Genomic DNA, 25,207 nt, shown 5'->3' on the forward strand with positions numbered 1-25,207 from the left:
ATAACTGCCTGATGTGCAGAAGTTCTACCCCCTACCTGTGGTGTCACAAGTGAAATGTGGTCGGAGTGTGACAGTGAAGGGGAAAGACAAGTATGTCCTGCCTGCACCCTCACAATGGGGTCTGGTCGTTAGGATCCTAGCATCTCCCACCCACTCCCATCTCATGCTGACAACTCACAGGAGCTGGGGATTTCTCAGATGGCCTGAAGGAATAAATGCAGAGCCCTGCATGCCCACACTCCTGTATGCACGGTACACACACACACACACACACACACACACACACACACACACACACACTCGAATCCAGAGAGACACTGGTGGGCCAGAGGGACCAGTTTTATTAGATTCCAGCAAGACTATACAATACATGTTTCATGCAGATTAAATAAGTGTCTTCGCTGCCCCTGGGAGGGAGCACTTTCACCTCCAGCTACTTCTTTGGTATGTCAAGGGGTGACTGTCAAGGGGAACCATCGACATATTCTGCATGGGGAACAGTTGGAATCATGACTGGAGGTGGTGGTGAGACCGTGGGCAGCTGAGGGCTCTTGAGACCTTGAGTCTTCAGAGGCTTAGGAACCACAGGACCTTGGTCCTTTGCTGGTGGTGGCACCTGAGGATCTTGATCTTTCAGAGGCACCGGGATTATAGGAACTTGACTCTTGATAGGCTCCAGGACCACAGGGCCTTGATCCTTGACAGGCGCTGCAATCACAAAATCATGATCCTTCAGAAGTTCTGAGACCCCTCTCCCTTGATCTTTGACCGGCTGTGGGACAACTAACCCTTGTTTCTCTACAGACTCAGAGAGCACAGAACCTTCCTTCTTCACAGGTTCTATGACCATGGCACTTGGATCCTTCAGTTGCTCTGGGACCATAGGACCTTTGTCCTTGACAGGTGATAGGACCGTGGGGCCTTGGTCTTTGACAGGTGCTGGGACCATGGGGCCTTGGTCTTTGACAGGTGCTGGGACCAGGGGGCCTTGATCCATAGGCTCAGGGACCGTGGGGCCTTGGTCCTTGACAGGTGCTGGGACCATGGGGCCTTGATCCACAGGCTCAGGGACCGTGGGGCCTTGGTCCTTGACAGGTGCTGGGACCAGGGGGCCTTGATCCACAGGCTCAGGGACCGTGGGGCCTTGGTCCTTGACAGGTGCTGGGACCACAGGACCTTGATCCACAGGCTCAGGGACCGTGGGGCCTTGGTCCTTGACAGGTGCTGGGACCACAGGACCTTGATCCACAGGCTCAGGGGCCACAGGGCCTTGGTACTTGACAGGTGCTGGGACCATGGGACCTTGGTCCTTGACAGGTGCAGAGGCCGTGGGGCCTTGATCCTTCAGAAGCTCTGGTACCATGGAACCTTCATCTTCAACTCTTGCTGGAACCATAGGACTTTGATTCTTTACAGGCATGGGGGCCAAGGAATCTTGGTCCTTGACTGGTGCTGGGATCACAGAACCTTCTTTCTTTAAAGGCTCAGGGACCATGTGATCTTGATCCTTAATTGATGCAGGGACTATGGGACCTAGATCCTTCAGAGGCCCTGGGCCCACAGGAGCTTGATCCTTCAGAAGCTCTGGGACTGCAGGGCCTTGACCCTTTGAAGGCTCTTGGATCCCAGGACCTTGATCTTTCAGAGGCCCCGGGCCCACTGGACCTTGATCCTTGTCTGGCTCTGTGGCTACAGGACCTTGATTCTTAGGCGAATCCCTGGTGGGTTTGACCTGGCTCCTGCAGAGGAGAGAGAGGTTGTCACTGTGAGGGCCAGCACTAAGACCAGGGACAGGGCAGAGCACAGATTGCCTGTTAAGTCTTGCCCAGTGGAGCCTGGGCAGGGCAGCTCTTGCTGGGGAGTCAGGAGGAGGATCTGATCTCCAGACCCTTAGTACAGAATATGGGGTAGGGTGAAGGGCAGGCTTGGGAACTGGTCATTCAGTGTGTTTGCCAATTGATTATAACCTGCAGGTGGCATGGAGGGCGGCCCCCAGGTGACAGTGGCAGTACTGTACTGGGACTCAGAGTCGTCCAGTGGGCATCCTAGCAGCCTGTCCACCCCACACTCCCCCCAGGCCTCTCTTCCTTTCTCCAGAATAGGTGGGGTCCATCCTGGGGGCCCATCTTTGCTCTCCACTCAGGTGACCCTACAGGCTAGAGTGCTTCTGTTCTCAGGGCTTCCCAGACTCCTCCCTTTCCCTGACCCCCTTGTTAAGTGCTCAGTGGGGAGGGGCAAGGGCTCCCAAGGCACACATGAGAGAAAGAGGGCAGTGGGAAGATCTCTCTTCCCCACCTCCCCTAAAAGGGTGAAAAGTATTTTATCACATTGTTTAGAACAGCTGCCTGGAGTGACAGTGAAAAGCAGACCTGCTTTTAATCAGTTTTATTATAGCTTTAAATTCTCGTATAGACCATGCACCCCATTGTCACCTGCAGCATATTTGGTGGTGACTGGCTGGGACTCCCCATTCAGACAGTGAAGAGGCCTTGCTCCCCTCGCTTTGTCCCCACTCTGGCCCTCTTTACTCTCCCTGGGCCAATCAAGTCTTTATACTTGAACCCACTTCAGCATTGGAACAGTTCCTGTCATTTAAAGTGGGTCTTGTAAGACTTCTAGTTGTACACTTTCTTAGCTCATTCTGGTATTGTCTCTCTGGGCCTCAAGTGTGTCATCTATTTCATTGGGTAAAATGATATTTACTCAGAAATTTATGATGATTAGAAATTATATACATACAGCACCTTGTACCGTGTTCTATGTAATATTGCTATTATTTTTCTGTCTACTTAGATGTAAAGTTACATATATTTGGACTATTTTTATTCTGACATGTCATCCGAGTCCAGAAGCTTCTTACCATATTTAGCATCTTGAACCTCCTAGGAACTGACATTTCTAAACACAGAGTGCCACAGGCAGCTTGTCCATCCGGTCCCTCTGGATGTCTCTGAGCATCACAGTGGAAGAGAGGGGCCAGGGTGGCTCCCTAGTTCAGAATGACACAGAGCACAACTGCCCTGGTCACATGGACACAGCTGGCTACCGTTAGTAGGACCTTAGTGTTTATGGAGGGAGCAAGGCTACGAGAAGCATGCAAAATCTAAGAATGGCATTAAAATACCTGTAATACTTGTTGGTTGGCCAGAGAGGAAAAATAAAAACCTAATTCAGAGTAGAATCCAGCAGGAAATTGATTAGATAATCCTATCTGGAAGTGAACTACCTGGATGGAGTCATCCCAAATGGGGTGATAAAGCTGAGACATGGGACAAAAGAGGTGACTATGGCTTAACTTGATCTTGGGGCTTGGGTTGCAAAACCTATCCCACTGGCAGGATATGGGGCCAGTGTCCTCTGCTGGCATGGAGATTTTAAAGAGGGCCAGACCCACAGCATGGAGTGCAAAGTACCTTTCCCTGGATGTCTGTGTCACTGGCTCCCATGACTTGCCTCATTTTTCTGCTTAATGAACATTCTCAGCCAGCTGTGAGCTAACCCCAAAATTGCTCTGATGTACACCTCTATATTGATTTGGTTAGTAAACTTGTTTCCTTAGTAAGTGTCTTTAATCATGGAAAGATTTAGAATTAGATTAGAAATGATAAATTAAATAATATTACCTTTGGGGATATTAAATTTAGGAAAAATATCTGTGTAGATTTAGTTTGAAAGTATTGACACTGTTTGAAATAATTTGCATATTATATCTAAATAATAATAATATACATTATTATAATATATATTTGGAATATTATAGACTAGTTTTGTGATTCAGTATAAAATGTGTAATAGAATAATTAATTTAGAGTTGTAGTTTTAAGTTGAAAGATATAAGACAATTTTATAAATGTTATAAATAATGATGAACTTTTATTACAAATTGATAGTAAACATATTTTTAAGCTTAGTTTTTAAAAAAATTACTAATAATTTTAAAAAGTTAGGGGAATTGAATTAAGTTATAAAATGCTCCTTAAAAGGGTTTGTTCCATTTTACTAGATTTTTAAGTTTGTTACTTTTATAAATTAAACATTTCTTTTTAAAACCAAAGCAGTCTTGGTTGGTCTTCCTGCGAACAAAACCACCCTCGAGTGCAACATAAAACTCTCATTGACATTGACTGGCCATCACTTGGTTCCGTGGTGGCCTGCCAGTTTCCCCATCTGTAAAATGCCCCGCCACTCACAGTGCCCTCTGTGTGAATGAGACAGCCGCACACCCAGGGTGGAAGCCAGTGTGTGGTTGGTGAGTGGTGAAGGGCCATGTTCAGCCCACAGGCCAGCTGCCTAGGGGCCTGGTCCAGGCTGCACAACTGAGTCTGTGTCTGGTGCCTTGAGCCAGCTGCACATCTTCTCAAGACAGCACACAGGACAGGCTCCTCCCACCTCCCAGCCTGTATACTCTCTCAGAAACTAGAATGACCTGCTGGCTTTTTCTTGGCTTCTGTGCTGCTTATTCCCTGCCAGATCTTGGGCAATTACTCGACCACAACAGACCTCAGTTTCCTCATCTGTAAACTGGATGACAATACAAATGCCAGAGAGCATTAGACAGAGGATCAAATGATCCTGTTTGGATCTGAAATCATAATTGGTGACATTTGAAGAGAGCTTTGGTGCCTTATGGGCTTCTCTGGTGGCTCAGACGGTAAAGAACCCACCTGCGATGCAGGAGACCTGGGTTTGATCCCTGGGTTGGGAAGATCCTCTGGAGAAGGGAACAGCTACCCACTCCAGTATTCTGGCCTGGAGAATTCCATGGACAGAGGAGCCTGGCAGGCTACAGTCCATGGGGTCACATATAGTTGGACATGACTGAGTGACTTTCACTTTCACTTTGGTGCCTCACGTAAGTAAGTCCATAACCACAGTAACCGTGTAAGAGTTTACCAGATGCTCACAGGTGCATTATTTTAGCTCACTGGAGCCTCTGGCAGCCCTGGAGGAAGGCAGGAAGGTGGTGGACAGCCTTGCAGCCTCACCCTCCTGCACTGTCCTCTGGCCACCCTTGCTGCTTGACATACTTTCAATGTTTGTTTCTTTGTTTCTGCTGCCTGCATTGCCCTCTTTCACCCACTTTCCCCTGTCTGTCCCTGATGGCTCAGCTCGGATCCACCTCCTCACAAGGTCTTCCTGGATCACCATTTCACAGTCTTTCCCTGCATTCATAGATACCCTGATTGCATGTCAAGTTTCCCCCCTGCCCCATTTGGCTGTGTGCTCCCTGAAGGCAGGGACCATCCACCTGGCCTGCAGCCCCAGTGCCCCGCACAGTACCTGGAACAAAAGAGGTCAAACAGAATCACCAATTACTGTTGCTGAAACCTGGTTCATCATCTATCCCATGGCCCCAGCCAGAAATTCCGAGTCATCCTAAATACCGTCTGCTCCCTCAAAGCCTTCACTCATTCCATGAGGAACCGTCTTTTCTGGCTCCTAACATGTACTTCCTAAATACTCACATTTCTTTACCCCCCTACCTTCCCCTCAAGCTGTGCCGTTGTCTCTGTGGACCACTGTCACAGCCCACTAACCGGTATCTCTGGTCTCTCCTCCAACATAGTCTTCATACAGAAATAAAAAAAAAAAAGAGCAAATCCTTGGGACTTCCCTGGTGGCCCAGTGGCTAAGACTCTGCACTGTCAATGCAGGGTGCAGGGTTCAATCTCTGGTCAGGGAACTAGATCCTACATGCTGCAACTAAAGATCCCACATGCTGCAACTAAAGGTCCCACATGCTGCAGCTAAGACCCGGTGCAGCCAAAAAAAAAAAAAACAAAAACCCTCAAAGGAAGTCTTTCCTCCTGGCGAGACATCTTCAAGGCTTCTCCTTGCACTGAGAATAAAGAAGTTTTACCCTGTTCCACCGCCCTCCCTCGCTGACCAGTCTGCTTCCATTGCCTTCCAGCCATCTGTGGCCTAGCCTCTCAGCATGCCCTGCTCCTTTCATTCACAACTTTGCACATGTTACTGTCTCCTTCTGGGACATTCTCTTGCTCCCTCTTCCTTGCTAATCCGACTCATCCTCCAGGGAAGCAGATGTGACCAGGCAACTGTACAGGCTCTCTTGGTCCCTGACATTTTCTTTCCTATCCTTTATCACAGATAATTACTTGCATTCTTTTCCATTAATGTTTCCCCCTTCTAGACTGAAGTGTTCACAGGGCAGGACCATGTCCATTTTGTAAATCATTGTACCTAAAACAGTACCTGACTCAGGGAAATCTCTGACTTGTCCAATCAACGAATAAATGAGAGGCTTTTCTGTGCCAGACTCTGTCTTATTTGCAAAATGTAATATTCCTAGGTTATATGAGAAAACCAAAGTCTTAAAAACTTAATTTTCTGCCTGTTTTCCTGTTTCCATGGTGACAGGCAATGCCTCGTGGGTATACACACACTGACCTTGAAGCCAAGCTTTATTAGAGTCTGGAAGTAGGATTATTAAGCCCTGCCTGAGACTATCTGGAGAAAAAGCTTTCTTCCCTCCCACTGATTCTTGCCATTGCACACAATTCTAATCTCATAATTCACCTGTGACTATTTTACTTCCCAGATTGACTGCTGATGCACCACCACAGCGGGCCCCAGTTGAGGCCGTGCTCCTTGTGTAGGGCCTTGTTCAGAAATCAGGGGCCTGTGGACCCTGTCCTTGAAACCCCTGCTTCCTCAGCTTGGAAAAGCTTTGAGAAAGAAGGAAACTCATAGTCAGTCTAGGTACTGGGTATTTTAAACCTAGATTATTTCTTGTTCAGTAAAGAGCAGCCTGCTGGAGGAGAAAGTACACTGTCGGGACTTGAGGCCAGAAGAGCTGGGTTCAAAGGCTGACTCAAGTCCACCCTAGCCGCGGATGTCAGCATGGACATCCAGGCTGCCAGCTTCAGTTTATTAATCTATAAAATGGGAGAATTCTCCCTTCATTTATGGGAACACTCATTGCATGACCCCTGGAATACAGGAGATATTTCATAAACATTAGTTCCAAAAGGAGCTTGGTGATCTGATCCAATGTCTTATTCTACAGACAGGGAACCAGACCCAGAGTAGGTAAGCAACTCCCCATAGCCACACAACTAAGAAATAGCAGGTCCAGGACTCAACAGAGGCCTCTCAAAATTCACTGGGTGGGTGGAAGGGATGGAGCAAACTCACTTGAAGCAAGGCTGGGCAGGAGAGACTGAGAGGGGCCAGGCTGTCTGTGCCTCACGGGCCCTGCAGGAGGAGGAGGGGGGCAGTGGGCCAGGCGATTTCACAGCTTTGTCTCCTTCTGTCTGCCTCCAAGGGCCCTGTTCAGACACGCACGTTTCCCAGGCACAGACAGATCTCCCAACACATTATAAGGGATGCAGCTACCCGAGGGAGAGTGTCAAGGAAACTGCCTTTGAAAGGCTTGTTATTCTTATAAAGAATTGCGGGAGACAAGGCTTTCTCAAAACAAGAGCTCTTGCCCCGCCCCTGTCTCCCATGAGGCTCCAAGGCCTCTATTTTGCAATTATCATGGTGTTTGGTAATGACCTTCCTCTCCCCGCCAGCTCGTGCATCAAGAGTATCTAGTGTCTGGCTCCTAGTACCTGGCAGATTTCTGTGGGAGTACTGGGTAGCTGGTGTAGAGCTGTTTCTCTTTATTCTATCAATATTTGATGTTTTTTCTCTTTTATCCATTCATTGGACCAAGTTTGCCGTGCCTGTGCTCTGGGTTAGGCCGTGTGCTGGGGGGCACAGGCGGGCATGAGGGAGGCGGGAGCCCCCCGTGGGGACCACACCAAAAACCCTGTAAAGCTCCCAGCACACCAGGACCACCAGCCTTGGCCCCAAGCCCTCATCTGCCCGTGTCTCTCCAACCAGAGAGGCCTAAGTTCCTTCAGTGCAAAGACATCACTGTGCTGGGCAAGTCCTCACTCCCTGGTCCCAGAAAGCCCAACTCTGCAGAACCGATCTGAAGGCGCCTGGGCTGGAAGGGCAGATTGGAGGGTCATGGGGTCTCCTGAACTTGGGCCGCTGTCTCCCCAGCAGCAGGCCCCAGCTGCTGCCTGAGCTGCTCAGGTCTGGGGGGTCGGGCACACCCCTGCATGAGGCAGCCCACGCCCTGTAGCCAGGACCCTGAGCAGAAGCCTGGATTTCTGTCAGCTCCACTCCCTCCCATCCCTTCCCTGCTCGGGATCCTGTGCTCTGGGGTAATCCTTCCAGAGAATGCCCTGTTGACTGATATGTGAGGGTAGTTGAAAGGAGAGCAATCGTGTCCATATCCCTGACTTCTCCGGGCAACATGTGCCCCACCGCGGCCCGGAGCCCTCACTGTTCTCCTCACTACACATCTTGGTTGGCTCCCTTCTATGGAAAGTGTGACCCCAGAACTGAAAGGGATGTCCCTGTTAGGTCTCCAGACAGCACACCCCTCCTTTGCCCCAGCACCTGTACCTCCCTGGATACAGCCCCTTGCTGCCATCTCTCAGGCACAGCACCACCCTCCTCAGCAACTAATGGTTCAGTTTCAGGGTCACTTCCCTAGTGAAATCACCCGGACCCTCTACTATCAGGGGTCAAATACCCCTTCTCCTGTGTCCCCACGTCCCTGCCCTGTTCCCACGCCTTCGCCTGGACACAGCAGCCCCCATCAGGTCAGCTGTCAACAGTTTTGAAGCTACCTCTCCAGAAGGGGGCTCTTTAGGGCAGAGACCACATCTGCTTCCTTCTCTTTCCTCTCTCTTTCCCTCCTTCCCCATCCCCCGCCCTCCCCTCCTTTTTACTCCCTCCATCCTTCCATAGGGCTTCCCTGACAGCTCAGTGGTAAAGAATCCACCTGCAGTGCAGAAGACCCAGGTTTGGTCCTTGGGCTGGGAAGATCCCCTGGAGAAGGGAATGACAATCCACTCCAGTATTCTTGCCTGGAGAATTCCATGGACAGAGGAGCCTGGCGGGCTACAGTCCATAGGGTTGCAAAGAATCGGACACGACTGAGTGACTAAACAATCCTTCCACAACATTTAATAAATGCCTCCTAAGTGACAAACTGCTGACAGAGAGCTAGAGTGCCATAGCATCGGGCTAGCACGACAAGAGGACACCACCCCAGATGGGAAGCTTAAAAAACAAACTCACACAAGATAAAATTCTAACAACTGTATTTACATGATACACACAGGCTTCCCTATTTTTAACTGCTTAGCACCTTTTTTGTCCTCCCAAACGGCAACCTCCTTTCATGGTTTTCTAAGAGGACTTCATATTCAAGGTGGCATATTGTATTCTCACAGCAGCCCGTCACCCAGGCAGATGGGGTTCACTTGTGTCCCCGTTTCCCAAAGGCAGAAGCAGGGCTCCAGAAAGTCACATAGTGAGCCTGTTAATGCCAAGACCTTAACTGAGGATGACAGACTTGCAGTCAAGCTCTTTCCTTTCTGCAACAATATCCCTTAGGGATGGGACTTCAACCCCAGAGATCCCAAATCTGTCTGCAGATGTCTGAACTAGGTCTGGCTTGACATAACTCTGATTGGTTCTGCATGGTCCAGAAGGCTACAGCCACTGAATTCTACAGGTCCCCAGCTCCGAGCTCCCAACTGCATCTCCTGAGAGTTGCCCCTCTGGGACTCCAACATCCAGCTCCCCTTTGCCTCGGCCCTTCCTGCATCTGCTGCACAAAGACTTCCTTAATTTACCTCCTGGTGTTCAGCAGACCCTGGCAAAGAAGATAGTCTCAGAAAGCTTGTACATCCTGGTCTAAGAATGCCCATCTGCACCCACACCTGTAAGCCCTACCTGTATGGCTGCCAGTCAGTCGATCAGCCTGGGGCTACACAGAGTCCATCTATTTGTGGCTTATCAGCACAGGAAGAGCAACTAGGACCATGGCTAGAAAAAAGGCTGCCACCACAAGGCTTAATTCTGGGCGGGAGCTGAGGGGGTGGAGGGGTAGGTAGTGGGTAGTAACTGTCTAAGCAAACTCAGCATCTGTGACCCTCATCTGACTCATTTTCCAAAGATGATTTGAGCACTGAAGTCTTTGGAGCAAGGAAAGGACAGGATGAGGAGGAGACTGCTCTTGCAGGAATTCTTTACAGTAGGAATCCTAGAGATGGTCCCAAGTGCTGGACAAGGAATGGGTTTCAGTCACCCAAACCTGGCTCCAAATCCTGGCTCACCATGTACAAGTTGTGTGACTTTGTTATCTAATCACTGAGTCTCATTTTTTTTAAAAAAAATCTATGAATGGGGATGGTGTCTACAGCAGACTCTCTAGCCCTATTGTGAGGATTCAATGGGAACAAGTGTGTAAAGGTCAAACACATGCTCCTTCTCTTCCCCTAGGTTGTGCCACCTCTGCCTTTTACAAAGTGGCACTAGACAGCTGGAGCAGTTTCTTAGTTTGGATTTTTCTCCACCACTCCCAGATCTCCTGATGGCTTCCCTGGTGGCTCACATGGTAAAGAATCCACCTGCAATGCAGGAGACCTGGGTTCGATCCCTGGGTTAGGAAGATCCCCTGGAGAAGGAAATGGCAATCTACTCCAGTCTTCTTGCCTGGAGAATCCCATGGACAGAGGAGCCTGGCAGGCTACAGACCATGGGGTCACAAAGAGTTGGACACGGCTGAGTGAATAACACCAACTAACACTAACCAAGTCCCCTGTAGACAGATGTATCCCTGTTTCTTTTTTTATTTCCTTTCTTTCTTCCTCCCTTCTTTCCTTCCCTCCTTCCTTCCTTTCCTTCTTTTTCTCTTTCTTTTTTTAACTTAGCCACTCTGTGTGTGGCATCTGGGATCTTAGTTCCCTGACCAGGGATCAAACCCATGACCCCTGCAGTGGAATTTTGGAGTCTTAATTACTGGACCTCCAGGGCAGTCCCCACTTTTTCCTTTTTACTGTTAAATACCTTTTCTAGATATAACCTGCTAAGAACTAAAGAAATTCCCAGTTGTATAGTAGATACTTTAAAAGCTTCTTTGGTTGTCTTAACACCAGGAAGGCTAAGTCAAGAGCATAGTTGACTGCCTTAATGAGCTATCATGAATCTGATAATCCTGCTAAAGACCCTTTTAAAAATGTGAAGTGCTAGACTAAGGCAGCCAGATGTAATGGCTCAGTTCTTGTCTAGCTGGGGACTTGCAAATCCATCTTTATCTTTCTCCCCATCCCATCTAAAGCAAAGGATGGGCTCTTGAGCCATTGATCAAAAATTGGTTTGGTGTGTCCAGAGTGAATCAGTGAAAATGACCATGTAATTGCAGAAATAGAGTTTGCGCCAGGAGATTGATTGATCGGGTGCTCAGGGAGGAGGGCTGGGGAACAGTTGGGGAGGGCAGAGGGCAGCAACAGCCAGTGCTGGAAGGGCTTCACCTTGAGCGGTTGCGTGGCAGAAAGAGTGGATTTGCCGTGTGTCGCCCCAGCTACCACCACTCTGGTGGGGTGAAAGGTGGTAATGGAAAGTGGTGGTCAGCAAGCTACCCCAAAAATCAACTATGACAAGGGTGTTTCAGAGGCCTTCTGAAAGTTCACAGAGGCCTTCGCATGCAACCCCATGAGGCCCTCTCATAATAGTCCTCTGAATCACAAACACGATTTTCTGTTACCACCAGCTATACCACACTGGAACCAAACAGATTGGGATCACACTATATCCCTTGCTGGCCAAATTCCTACTTTCTGAATCTTGGGAGTCACATAGATCTGGGTGGTGATGGATACCTGTATGCTTGTTATCCTCTTTGAGGCTCACAGAAAGTAACAAACTCAACCAAGGTCACACAGCTAGTAACTAATAGAGCTTGGATTTAGAACCAGGACTGTTGGTGTTTGGAGAAGGAAATAGCAACCCACCCCAGTATTCCATGGACAGAGGAGCCTGACAGGCAGTAGTCCATGGGGTCGCGAAGAGTTGGACATGACTGAAGCAACTGAGCACTGTCGGCTCTAATTCCCAGCCCTTTACATGCCCCTCAAGGGATGCCCCTGCCATCTCAGAATTAGGAGCTCTGCACTGGGCAAGGGTTGGGCTCAGCCAGCCTCTTAAGATTACCCTCTAACCCCAAATCTAAGTTTATAAAGCCAGGACTGTTTAGGAAAAGCATCCACATAAAGTACAGGGGGGCTGACCTGGAGTCTGGCCTTTTTAAAACCAGCCGTTGGCACCTCTGTGCTCTCCTGGTGCCATGACCTTTCTCAAAACCACCCCTGTCATGTGAGCAGAGCCAGTTACGAGGCAGAATAAAGCCTTGTGGAGGCATGGCGGTGGGTATGGAGGCAGACGGTGAATATCATCGTTCATTCATTCACTCACCCTTCATTCAACAAGCATTTTGGAAGACATTATCTGCAGGAGACAATGGGCCGGAAGCCAGGACTACAAAGATGAGCAGGAGGATTGAGTCCTTGCCCCGCGGGAGCACACTCTTGTGGGGGACACGTACACAGATATGAGCAGACACAGCACACGTGCTAAGTTCCATGATGAAGAACACACAGGGAGCGTCTTACCCAGCCTGGGAGGTGCGGGAAAGGCTTCCCGGAGCTGTCCCCTGAGCGGAGTCTTGAAGGATGAGTTAGCCGGGTGGAGAAGCAGGAGAAGGGCAGTCTGGGCAGGTGGGGCGGCGTGGGTAAAGCATGGAGGTGAGAAGCAGCATGGTGCGCTGAGCAGACACAAGCTTCTGCAGGCCGAGAGGAGCCCGCAGATGGTTTAAAGCAGGATGTGACATGGTCAGAATTGCATGTCCTATAGATCCCTCTGGCAGCTTAAACCAGTACCAGTGACAGCAGTTTGTGTATCTCAGTATCTGAAGCTCCCTTGGCCCCAGATAAGATGTTTGGATTGAGATAGATATAGACAATACCAAATCAACCAGCGACTGAGGGCCACTTACATGAGGACAACGGACACAGAGTTAAGCTCAGTTCCACTGAAATAAAAAGCATGAGGTGATGGTCTCTGAGCAGAGCCCTCCAATGTCAGGTTTGGACACCAGTTTTATCTTGGTATCTCCGGTACCAAGTGTATTTTTTACGAATGAAAACTGTCGGAACATTCTGTATTCAGTAACCATGCATTTTAGTCACCCGGTCAGTTATTCTAGCACCCCAAGGAGAATACCTATATATTTAGCAGAAGACAATTGGTCAGTTCATTCAGGATGTTTGAGCCAGTTGTGTGTGAAGACCTCACCCAACTCTTACTTCCCCTCATTTGTATCTAGTTCCCAAGATTTAAAGGGGATCCTAGGTGAGCCTGCAGATGCCGGAACAGATGGGGCCCCTCGAGGGAGGGAGGACATAACTTAGTTAGGAATCCACCTTATCTGAACCCTGTCTCCCTTCAGGCTGCCCGCCCCACCTTGGGAGGGGAGAAGCAGTCCAGGCTGCGGCGCAGGCAGACACCCTTCCCTCTGAGCTGCCTGGTCCTGTCTGTTACCTGGTGGAAATGCCTGCCTCACTACATCACGAAGGGTCAGTGGGATCACACAGAAGGGAATGCTTTGTAAGCAATCAGTAAATATAAATTCTTAGAATGCTACTGTTTAGGTTTGTGGACTCAAAGTAATTCAGTAGCTGGAGTTCTACAAAAGCGTTCTTCTTAATCAGTGTTTGCCTCAATCCACTTCATATATTGTCAGAGATTAATTATCAGAAAGACGAAAAGATGAAGAACACAGACCTCTCCAGTACTGTACAGGGACGGCGGAGGGGCCTGAAAAGAGCTCTACGTAGTGCTCACTACGGGTTCCCTAGAGCCATCAAGTCATTTCATCCTCACTCCTCTCACCTGAGGTGGGTATTAGTGTCCCCATTTTCAGAGGAGGACACCAAAGCTCAGGGAGTTTAGTGTACGTCACAGACTTGCCTGCCTGGCACCGACTTCCATCCATGAATGTGGTAAAGGCCTAAGGACACTGCCACTGTTAACCTGTATCCACATGCTGAAGAAGCAAATAAGTGATGAAGGCAATTCTGCTATTAGAGCTACTCTAGGCCGATTTAGTGTCATGAGGATTGATGCATTAATGGCAGTGGGATGGAGAGCTTTGGATCACGTGCCTGGTTCTGCGTGAGGGGAGGCCAAGGAGGGAACTGCTGCCTCTCCTGTCTCAGCTCGGCTCTCACCACCAACAAGCCCACCGCTGTTCCTGCCTTGCTGTTCTCAGCTGGGACTGCGGTGGGGTCTCCCCTTAACTGTAGATAGTCCATGGCCCATCTCCAGAAGGAAACTTTCTATATCTGAGGTCTTGAAAATGTAAACTGCCCTAAGGCATTTTAGCAGGGAGAGAGCCTTGAAAGCACCGTGACAGACAGAGGGGGTTCACAGCCTTTGTTAAAGAAGACTGGACAGTCCCTGTGGGTCTCCAGGAAGCAGGCTGTGCATTTTTAAACCACAGTGGACAAACAAGGAGGGAAGAACTTCACTAAGAACACACAAACTCTAAGGAAGGATTAAACTACACTTACAACTAATGTATTAATAGCATTGGGAACCTATTTCAAAATCAGAGGCTGGTTTTAACTTTGCTGTTTCAGAGAGGTGGTGATAGTAATGGGTGAGGATTTGCCTCCTGGGCTTGGGAAGCATCAGAGAGCACAGTGGAAGTGAGGCCAAGGCTCTGGGTGAGCCTGACCACTGAGTGGTGCCCACCTTCCTGCTCCTCCACTGCCCATCCTTGCCCATTCTCTGATTTCGAGAGATCTCGCCTTCTCCTGGGTTAATCTCAGCGTGTTGTCTTCTCTCTCTGCTTCTGTTTCTGCCTCTTCTGCCTTTTCACCTCTCTCAAGCACTAGTTTTGATAAAAAATTTTCTTAACTGATCAAAAGAGAGTTAAATAGTATACTTTTATGTGTTTTATTATTAAACAGTATTTTGCATTTCTGCCTCATACAAAAGCAGGCAGGTGGGTGGAATGTTTTCTGTTCATCTGGAAAACAAATATATAATGCTTTTTTATTTTTTCATATATGTGACCCTTGATTATTTTGACCACAGCTCCTCCCCAAAGTCCAGATTTTGAGAACCAGCAACAGAATGAGTTCCAACCTAGAGCTCCGAGCCTAGGGCAACGGAGGACTTGTGGCTGGTGCTGGGTGAGGGTGAGGGTGAGGCTGAGCAGCGTAATGGTAGGAGCATGCACAGGTGGGGTACTAGCTGGGGGTGTGGATGGAGACCCTGGTTAGTGACCCCAGCCCCCGCCATGGCATCAGGATGCAACACTGCCCTGACCCTCCCCGAACGAAGCACTCCCCAGGACTGAGCTCGCCTGGTGTGGGGCCCCCACACCTCTGCTTCTGGCCAGCCCTGGCTCTGTTCACTTGGTCACCACCTGTCCATCCACTGACACACGGAATCTGCTAGAACAGATTCCTTCTTCATGTCTCACTGTGATTGGAGGTGGGGGTCTCAGCCATCCTGGTTCTCTGCTCAGGGCACAATGCCCACCGCTGATAGGTATTCAATCAACGTGCACTGGAAAAAGGAAGTGGGATCCCGAAGTACAGAATCTTTCATCTCCCGTTTCAGCAGAAGGATATCAAGGTGGGCACCCTTTGGCCCTGGTTCTGGGGTGCCCATGCTTCTGCTCTCCTGCCTGTAGGCCAGCCCCTGCATGCCCCACACACCCACATCCCACCCACTCTCCAAGCTTCCCCCCACTCATCATGAAGCTTTCTGATTCTCCATTCCTGGTGGGAAGAATCCTGACCTCCATCTGAGCTCCCCACTACCCGGTCTGTTGTTGCCTTGTTTGGGTTCTCTTATGGCAGTTTCCACACTCCCACGTTAGGTACACGCCAAGACCGTCATCCCATAATCCACACAGTGAGCTAGCCCCCAGGGGGTGGAGCCTCCACAATGACGAGATTAAATGAGCATGGGAAGGCATCTCTGCCATCCCTTGGGAGGAGAAAAACCAGAACAGAGTCCTGCAGGTTGATAGGAAGAGGGTGGGGGTCAGGGGCCAGCCTCCCAGCCTGGAAAGGCAGTGCTGGCCGCTCACCCCCAGCAACAGGGTATCAAATCATTACACTACCTTGTTGGCCACTGGGTCTCCTGGTCCATCGTCGCCTTTCCCAACACTTAGCTCTGACTGCTTGCAATTAGTATCTGAGAGGCAAGTATCTAAAAGAGTCAAGCTGTGTTATGGAGGACCCCCAGAGAAACTGCAGGGCACAGCTCCTCTCGGGGAGAGCAGCTCAAATGGCAAAAGGTGGTTCCTTCACCTACTCAGCTGGGCCTTACCAAGGAAATAAGATCAAGAAAGTGGTGTTCGTCTTTAGCATTTATTTATAATTGGAAAAACTGTTTGTTTGTTTGTTTCTTAGCAAGCACAGACCACAAGCACGGCACAATCAATTGGCTATACATGAATATTTTTGTCATTTTCTTACTAACAGCAGGAATGAAATAGCACCAAAGAAAGGTGTGCGCTACACATACATAGACAATCTGTGGTACGCAACAAAACCCAGGCCACAAAATCGTAATTAGATGCTTCCGGTCTGCCTTGAGAGCAAAGGCATCATGGGAGCACCGGCGGAAAAGGGACAGCGTTAAGGACCCGACGCACAGCTGCAGGGGTTCGGGTTTGCGGGCGAGTGAAGCAGATGGGGGGGAGGCTCCAGTCCTCGCTCTTTCGTCAGGGGGGTTCAGGGAACCACAGGGAAGTGTACAAAAATGGGCCGAACAGGCATTTGAAGCTTGGCCGCCTTCAGAAAGGCGAGACAGAAACACTGCTTGTGAGGCTGAAATCAGTTTCAGTCAGCATGTTTGGGGTACAGAACAAGACCGACTGAGTTTTATTTGTAAACAGCAGAAATCAAAGGTTTCTTGCCAGTGAAGTGACACATTCAAGAGTCAAAGTGAAGTACCAACGGATTTTCTCAGCGGGAGGCTAAAGAGATGGGCAGACTGAAGACGTCGCGAAGAGACACCCTACAGGTCCCGGAAAGCCTCAGGTCGGGCAGGGAGGAAGCTCGGTGCCTGGGGCTGCAAGGGGGCAGGAGGCACTACAGTTTGGACAACACAAACTTGGATCAGACACGGGGATAAGCCCTATGCACCCTGGTGGTGCTGTGGTGGAGCCAGATTTATACACGCTGCCCATCATGGCCGGCTCCTGGTCAGGCACACAGGCCTAGAACAATCGAATGTTGAGGGAATGGTCCCTTGTGTGATGTAAAGTTTGGTTTACTTGATCTGCAAAGAAAACCAGATTCTATGGAGAAATTCAAACTGTGGCTAACAACAACATGTTTGATGAATACCAGATATCTCAAGAGAACAAACGTACGTTAGCAAATTTCCTGGACAAAGTTAAGGTCCTGTTGATGGAGCTCTCTGACATTGTTTAGACCAGCTAGCAAACACCTGAATCAGTACTCAGATCTACTCTAGCCCCTTCCATCGAGGCATCCAAATCCGTGATTCACAAACACTGACACTCACTCACATGGTCTACCTTCCTCAGTTCTTCATCCTCACAGTTCCTTCTCTGGAGCTGCCTTTCGGAAGACGGCAGAAAGGCCTGCCTGGCCCAGGGCTTTGTTTCTGCAGGTCCTGTCCTCTTAGGAAATAGGGCCTGCATAGTGAAGGCTCAGTTAATTTACAAGAGACATATTAATAAGCCCGAAGGGGACAAATAAAATGGTGCAAATGGGGATTTTGCTGCTTGAACAGTCAGAATATGAGAGAGCTTGTGGAGGCTCTATTTCCCCCAACCTGAAGGACCTAAAGGGACTTCTGAGGTAGGGAACTGTGAGGACTTCACTCTTCATCGCTTTCAGGACAAAACAAAAGTACTCCTGAAGAGGCCCCAGCAGCTTCCGAATGCTGGCGACAGGAAGCACCCTGCATACATGAGAAATAAAGGGTACCAAGGAACGGACACGCCGTGGGGTTTGCAAATGTAATTGTTCCGGTAGGTATATGGCCTTTCCACAACTCCCTGACTAATGCCCACAACACAACTCAAGCACAGCTGGGGTGGCACTGCCACCCCTGGCTGCTTTGGCCACACAGACGCAAGACACACAATACAGGGAGAGCTGCTTTTCTTCAGGAATGAGGTTAAAACAAACAAAAAAAAGCTTGCTAATTACCGAGCAGGGAACACTCCTTGTCTTAGGCTAAGTCACAGAAATCTCCCAGAACCTGAAGTTCAGCACGTTCCGTCCTCTCCAAGAAACAGGGCAAGAACAGTCCAGGCAGGGACAGTAACCACTGACACAGTAGCCGCTATGTCTGCTTCCTGCTGTGTGTTTCTCAGAAGAAAGAAGCCACATTCTAAATACACTATTATTACACCTTGAACTTCCTTCCTCCAGTCCCTTTAACCAGTCACTTTGCAAAATCAGCAGCACTGGATAGGTTGGGGGTTAACAGGAAAACAGTCTCATTTCTGTCACCTTCCTATGATGTCTGGAGGGTACCTATGACACCTAACTATTTTGCCCTGGCGTCGTTTTGGTCATCATTGGCACATCTCTTACTCAGCATAGAGTTTAAAGCCCACTGGTAGGAAACTAAACATAGTCATCTGTTTCAAGCAAAAGAGTCTATGAAAAAATTACTTAACAAACACAACCCATTTTATTGAGATTAAGGCCAAAAAAATTCTTTTTTTTTTTTTAATATTTCCGCAAATCTTGTCAATTGCTGAAGCCCAGGTCAGGCTTCTATAGCACAAGATAACTGCGAATTTTGGAGAAGAACACATTTTACCTAAGTTCAAAATTGATCACCGGCGCAGATGCTGGGGAGGAACAGGAGGAGGATGCCCCACATTCATGTCGAAGTATAAGGGCAGTTCCTCCGGTGTCCTCCGCCTGCCTCACCAGGCGTGCCTGCCCCTGCCCGGAGGGAGGCACTGCCCTGCAAGTCAGCCGCTGACGGGTCCAGGGGCCCCGTGGCGTGGCCCTGTCTAGATCTGGACAGGAGGCAGGTCGCCTGGTCTCTGAAATAGGATCCCCCTGCTCAGAGAAACCAAAGAGCTCCTAGAACACTCAGGACCCATGCAGACGGGAAGCCTCTAATCAATTTTGTGGCCTTTTTTGTTGATTAGTGAAAGAAAAAAAAAAAAAGGGAAGAGAAGGAGAAAGAGAAGTGCAGTGCATTACTCTTTAGCCTCAGCCAGCTTATTGTTCATCTCAGCGCTCTGCTCCTTGTCGGCGGTGGGCGGGGCGGGGCGCGCACCCTCCGTGCTCTTCTTCTTGGATGCCCGGCCCGACGCCCCCTGCTTGTCTTTGGCCTTCCTCGGGGGCTTATGGCTCACTGAGGTCTTTTTTGGTTTGGAACTCTGGAGACTAGGTTTCTCCACCTGCACGGAGAGACAGACAGACCGCAAACAGAAACACAGAAGGGGCGGGATTTGGAGGGAGAATTTAGAGAGAAGATGTGATTAGTGAAAAGATAACCTTAATGAAAGCACAGGACTCTGAGAAGCATGGCATGTAAAGCCCCTTTGCTGATGCCTGGTCACCTGGCGTCTCTCACTTGGAGCCCCTGGTCCCCCATTCTAGCTGCCCACTTTCTAGCCACTCTGGCTTCTGATCCCAGCTCTGGCCCCCATTCCCCCCCAAGGCACTGGACTGTATTTCTGGGCTGCTGCCCCTCCCTGTGGGAAGATTGTACCTCACTATCCTGCTCAACTCAGGCAGGCACAGGAGTGGCTTTAGTCAATGAAATGTGAGCAGAGGTGAGGACTCCCCCTCCAGACAAAAGGCCAAGAGTCAGCCCACGCTGCCCAACCTACTCCTTTCCTCTGCCGCTGAGAGGCTGCTCCTCACCCTGAGTTTCAGCCTGAAGGGGTGTGGTTGTGGAGAGCTGCAGCCCACCCACGGTGGACACATGGTAATAAGAAATCAACCTTTGTTGATGGAAGACATCAGGATTCTGGTCTTTTATTCACAGCAGCAGCCAATCTTCCCTGTTTCTGAGCTCCGGGGAAAGGACGTCCTCACTGAGAGGCTTGGGCGGGCAGTCTTGCCCAGTGAGGGCTTCAGCGTCCCCTCCTTCTCCCTGGCTGGCTCCCCAGATGGTCTTCTCCAGAGCTGCCGTTCAAGCCCACTTCACTCTCCCCAAGCTTTCTCTGCTAGTTCTTCCCTCCAATTCCTAGAAGATGGCTGTGTCTTCTCTTTCTCAGTGGCAATTCTGGGCCACTGGATATGGTCCCCCAATATGTTACCCTCCTCCCATCCATCTCTGGATTTCCTTTCCCCAATCTTCCCTCCTTCCTCCACTCAAATCTTTTGTCCAGAGCCAACCCTACATCTCAGTCCCACTTCATCTGTAGAAGGGGGACAGAGATGATGCGGGGCCTCACCAGCTGGGTCATCCACTCAATGAGGTTCAGGGGCTCTCAGTCACTGTCAACCTATAAATAAGATCATCCTGGCTTGCCTAGGCCTGAGGGCTTTCATGGAATATGGAACCATTAATGTTATAACTGGAATAGTCCAGGCAAACTGGGTTGGGTAATTCCCTTACCTGTAAACCAGTGGTCCTGGACCAAAGAGGAAACTCCGCTGGACTGCAAGACTTTAGGTCAAAGCAGAGCAAAGGCTACATAGGTTCTCAGACTTTTTCTGCTATTATAGAAAGGAGAGCTGATATTTTCATGATTCCATGTGGCTTGATATCATATAATAAGTTATGGCATGTGTGATTCCGGCCTCAACAGCAGAATCCAACAGGCTTTTCCCCTCTCATGATTGCACATAGGGATACAAATAAGGCAAAGCATTGTTGGATGGCATCACTGACTCAGTGGACATGAGATTGAGCAAAACTCTGGGAGATGGTGATGGACAGGAAAACTTGGTGTGCTATAGACCATGGGGTCACAAAGACTCAGACATGACTTAGTCACTGAACAACAACAACAACAATTGTCTTCATAGGAAAACACCTGAATCCACTGTATCTTACTTAGAAACGAAAATCATTCACAAACGGTTCATCATAGTAACAGATTACTTGTAACACTTCTTGCAGCTGATGTGACAGGTGTGTTCTGACAGACTAAGGATTGCTGCTGGATGGAGGGAAAGGACAAGAAAGAGCAGGTGATTTTCAGGGACTCGGGAGGTGAGAAAGTGTCCAGTGATTGGAGCAGAGGATGAGGCAGGGGCTGGGTGGGAAAGAAGTCAGGTGAGGATGCCCCCATGTCTGGGCTAGCCCTTCAGGGGCAAAAGCACAGTTATTTTAAGACAAGGGGGTTTAGGGCCCAGGTGAGATTTTCTACCATTTCTTTCTGAGTTTCTCAAAATCAGAAGCTAGTTCTCTGGAAATCTAACAGTTTTTAAGCTGTTTTCATTTTAGGTAATGTGTGCTCAGCCGCTCAGTTGTGTCCTACTCTTTACGACCCCATGAACTGTAGCCCAGCAGGCTCCTCTGTCCATGGGACTCTCCAGGCAAGGATACTGGAGTGCGTTGCCATTTCCTATTCCAGGGGATCTTCTCAGCCCAGGCATCAAACCCTTGTCTCTTGAATCTCCTGAATTGGCAGTCTCCTGAATTTACCACTGACCCACCTGGGAATCCCTGTTTTAGGTAATGTTCCTTTAGAAATTTCCTTTTGATTTAGCAAAGGTTGGGCTTCCCTTGTGGCTCAGCTGGTAAAGAATCCGCCTGTAATGTGGGAGACCTGGGTTTGATCCCTGGGTTGGGAAGATCCCCTGGAGAAGGGAACAGCTACCCACTTCAGTATTCTGGCCTTGAGAATCCCATGGACTGTATAGTACATGGGGTTGCAAAGAGTCGGATATGACTGAGCAACTTTCACTTTCACGGTAAGAAGCCACTCTGTCTCTATATGCTAAGACGGAAAGAAGGGACTTTAGAAGGTTAAGGAGCAGAGTTGGCAGTAGCCCCGCCCCCATCTCTGCTACCATTAACCCCTCCCATGTCAGACTGCTGATGGGTCCCCAGAAGATCTGTCTCACCTTTGGAGGTTCCTTGAAGGGCTCGCTGTAGAGGCTGCGTATTCTTCTGCGATCAATGACCTTATTGTCAGCTGGGGTTGGCTTATTGGCCTCCCCTTTGAACTGGGCACTGTAGCTGGTCTCATGAGCCATCTTATCATCTGGGGGCTTGTACTGGGGCTTGGCTTTTATGGGTTTCACAGGCTTGATGTCTGTCCATGCTCTGAATTCATTCCTGCAAATCAAAGAAAAGCTAAGTGATTCGATACATCCTCTACCTGGCAGCAGGGCCTTCTCTCAGAGCTGCAAGCACAGCAAGCTCTCTGTTAGTGTCTGTCATTCTGACTGATGTGTGGCCGAAGAGTGAACTCTCTCTCCTCTTGCATAAATGTAAACATTCCTTCTGGCCCAGTCAAGGTAGATTGTGGCAACAGCAGTAGTACCTCAGAGAAAGAGTGCAGGCTCCCAGCTCCCACTGCGTGATCATGGACAAGCAGTTCTAATCTTTGGGCCTCCTTTTCACAATATCTAAAATGAGGCTGAGAAAAAAAAAAAGATCAAAAACTAAGATCATGGCATCCGGTCCCATCACTTCATGGCAAATAGAGGGGGAAACAGTGAAAACCATGACAGACTATTTTCCTGGGCTCCAAACTCACTGCAGATGGTGACTGCAGCCATGAGGTTAAAAGATACTTGCTCCTTGGAAGAAAAGCTGTGACAAACTTAGGCAGCAGAGTAAAAAGCAGCCAGCAAAGGTCCGTCTAGTCAAAGCTATGGTTTTTCCAGTAGTCATATATGGATGTAAGAGTTGGACCATAAAGAGAGCTGAGTGTCGAAGAATTGATGCTTTTTAACTGTGGTGTTGGAGAAGACTCTTGAGAGTCCCTTGGACTGCAAGGAGGTCCAGCCAGTCCATCCTAAAGGAAATCAGTCCTGAATATTCATTGGAAAGACTGATGTTGAAGCTGACACTTCAATACTTTGGCCACCTGATACGAAGAACTGACTCACTGCAAAAGACCCTGATGCTGGGAAAGATTGAAGGCAGGAGGAGAAGGGGATGACAGAGGATGAGAGGGTTGGGCGGTGTCCAAGCTTGATGGACATGAGTTTGAGCAAGCTCCAGGAGTTGGTAATGGACAGCGAAGCCTGGTGTGCTGCAGTCCATGGGGTGGCAAAGAGTTCGACATGACTGACTGACTGAACTGAACTGAAAATGAGGCTGAAGACTCAATCTTCAGTCACTTATGAGTTCAGCACATATGACCCAATGCTGCTATGTGGGAAGTGAGAGAGTTGTGACTGTTACATGGACGGTGTACCCAGTAGGTTGTGGCCAAACAAAAAAATGCCAGTTCTGTTCCTTCCTTTGTTGTGATGAAGATATTTTGTAAACCTGAATCCTTAAAGTTTATTCCTCCCTGTGATAGCAGAGGGCTTGATTTTTGTGTGCTGTCTGAAACTGAACAATCTCAATCACTTTAGATGAAAATCCTTATGAAATGTCTAAATGCCTGCAGATCATAAGCGAAATGTACTGAGCACAACTGGATGTCACCATGAGGACTTGTGTTGGGATATATGATGTACAGGAGAGTCTTGGTGGGGCTGGTGTAAATGGCTGTTGGTTCTTACCCCCAGTGATCCCCATCTGCTGCTTTTTACGGTCAGTGTGTCAGGCTGCTTGCTCATAGCACTCTCTCTCCTGGTTTCTGATCTGTTACAGGACTGGAGAGGAGATGGTGACAATGTTCAAATCAGGGTGAAATTAATATCACTGCTGATGGAGGCCACCGGGTCTGTCCTGTTTGTTGAGTGCAAGACATCGAGTGCCTAAGCTCTGTGGCTCTGAGGTTTTTATCAGGTTTCCCTTCATCTGGGGGTGTGAGAAGCTGGGGGAGAGGAAGAGCCAGTGTACGACTATCTGTCGAGTTAGGTTCTCCAGTGCCCTCTCTCATCCTCATGGTAACTCCCTCCTTTGGGGCTCAGACATGAGTGCCACCAACAAGAGGCCCCAGGGGACAGTAGAGAGAGTGCTCAGACTGTGATGGAGACACACGAATTCTATCCCTCACTCTACCTCTAGGTAGCTGCTGAGCAGGTTTCTCCCCTCCCTGAATCTTAGTTTCCTCATTTGTCTGAAAAAAAAGGCTGACCAGATGATTTCTTTAGAGTGTCCTTCAGGCTCTGAGGCTCTCTGAGTTGATACAGCTGGTTTGGCAACACTGAGCTGGTCATTTGAGCTCCCGAGGGGCACAGGCTCACGTGTGAACAGAGAGACTACAGTTTCTTAAGAGACCTTCCCCAAGCTTCAGGCTCACCTTTCCAGTGCAGCTGGGACCTCCACCTAGATGCCCCCACCAACTCAAACTCAGTGTCCCTCGAAGCAAATCATTCTGTCTCCCCTGCCAAGTCGTCTTTTCTTCTTGGATTCCCTCGCTGCTCCTTCTCACTCACCCACCCACCATTCATTCATTCATTAAACATGTACTGAGTGCTTAGTTCTGCTTAGGATGCTGAGCTCAAGGCGTGGGAGTGGGAGGGATGGGAGGACAATAAGGGAGGCTTCGTGTAGGAGAAGGGTCTGGGAGCACAGGGGAGGAGCTCCTGGGCCAGGTTGGGAATTGAAGGACAGGTTCTGGAGGGCATCACAGAGGTTGGTGGGAGCTGACCGAGAGAAGGGGTGGGTTCCAGGCAGGATGAGGAGCACACAAAGAGGCGCAGCCCCCCAGGGGGATGCGTGGGAAGCTGAGGTGACAGGGCTGAAACCTGGTGGGGACATGAGAGGCTGGGTAGGTCATGAAGTTCCTGCCAGTCTGGCTGAGGGGATGGTCTGGACTGTAACAGGGAGATGCCAAACGAGTTCAAGGTGAATGTGGCCAGATTCCTTTTGGGGAAGAGAACTTTGGAAGCGGTGTGAATGGGGACAGAGTGGAGGGGTGGGGCTGGAGGCCAAGAGGGCTGTGCAGGGAGCTGGGAGGAAAGCAGAGGCCTGAATTGGGAAGGTGGCGGGTAGGCTCGGAACACAGCACCGAGGGGATGGGCAGGACTTGAACTCCGTTGAGCTGGGGGAGGCCAGGCTCAGAGAGAGATTTGGGGGTTTGTGGGATGGGGTGAAGGGATATTACCTATGAGCCAGGGAACCTTGGAAGAGAGGGGATTTAGGAGGAGGGTTGAGACCCTCCTGATTCTGTTAACGACAACACCTACTTAGCTTCTAGAGAGCTTTTTGATTCTCTCCTCTTCCCTGCTGCTGCTACTGCTGCTAAGTCGCTTCAGTCATGTCCAACTCTGTGTGACCCCATAGA

At 49.4% G+C, this 25,207-nt stretch overlaps 1 protein-coding gene across 1 annotated transcript in view; it reads right to left on the reverse strand.

The window, feature by feature from the left end:
• Nucleotides 1-318: 318 nt before the first annotated feature.
• Nucleotides 319-25,207, reverse strand: part of MAP6 (microtubule associated protein 6) — an 80,324-nt gene continuing 55,435 nt past the window's right edge. Inside the window, exons 2-4 of the mRNA XM_069553560.1 lie at nt 21,918-22,131; nt 19,092-19,291; nt 319-1,739 (exon numbers count right to left, since the gene is read on the reverse strand). Coding sequence (XP_069409661.1) covers nt 464-1,739; nt 19,092-19,291; nt 21,918-22,131 — 1,690 coding nt within the window. The 3' untranslated portion in view covers nt 319-463. The remainder of the gene's footprint in view (nt 1,740-19,091; nt 19,292-21,917; nt 22,132-25,207) is intronic.

This window comes from Ovis canadensis, chromosome 15 (genome assembly GCF_042477335.2).
Source record: "Ovis canadensis isolate MfBH-ARS-UI-01 breed Bighorn chromosome 15, ARS-UI_OviCan_v2, whole genome shotgun sequence".
Lineage (NCBI taxonomy): Eukaryota > Metazoa > Chordata > Mammalia > Artiodactyla > Bovidae > Ovis > Ovis canadensis.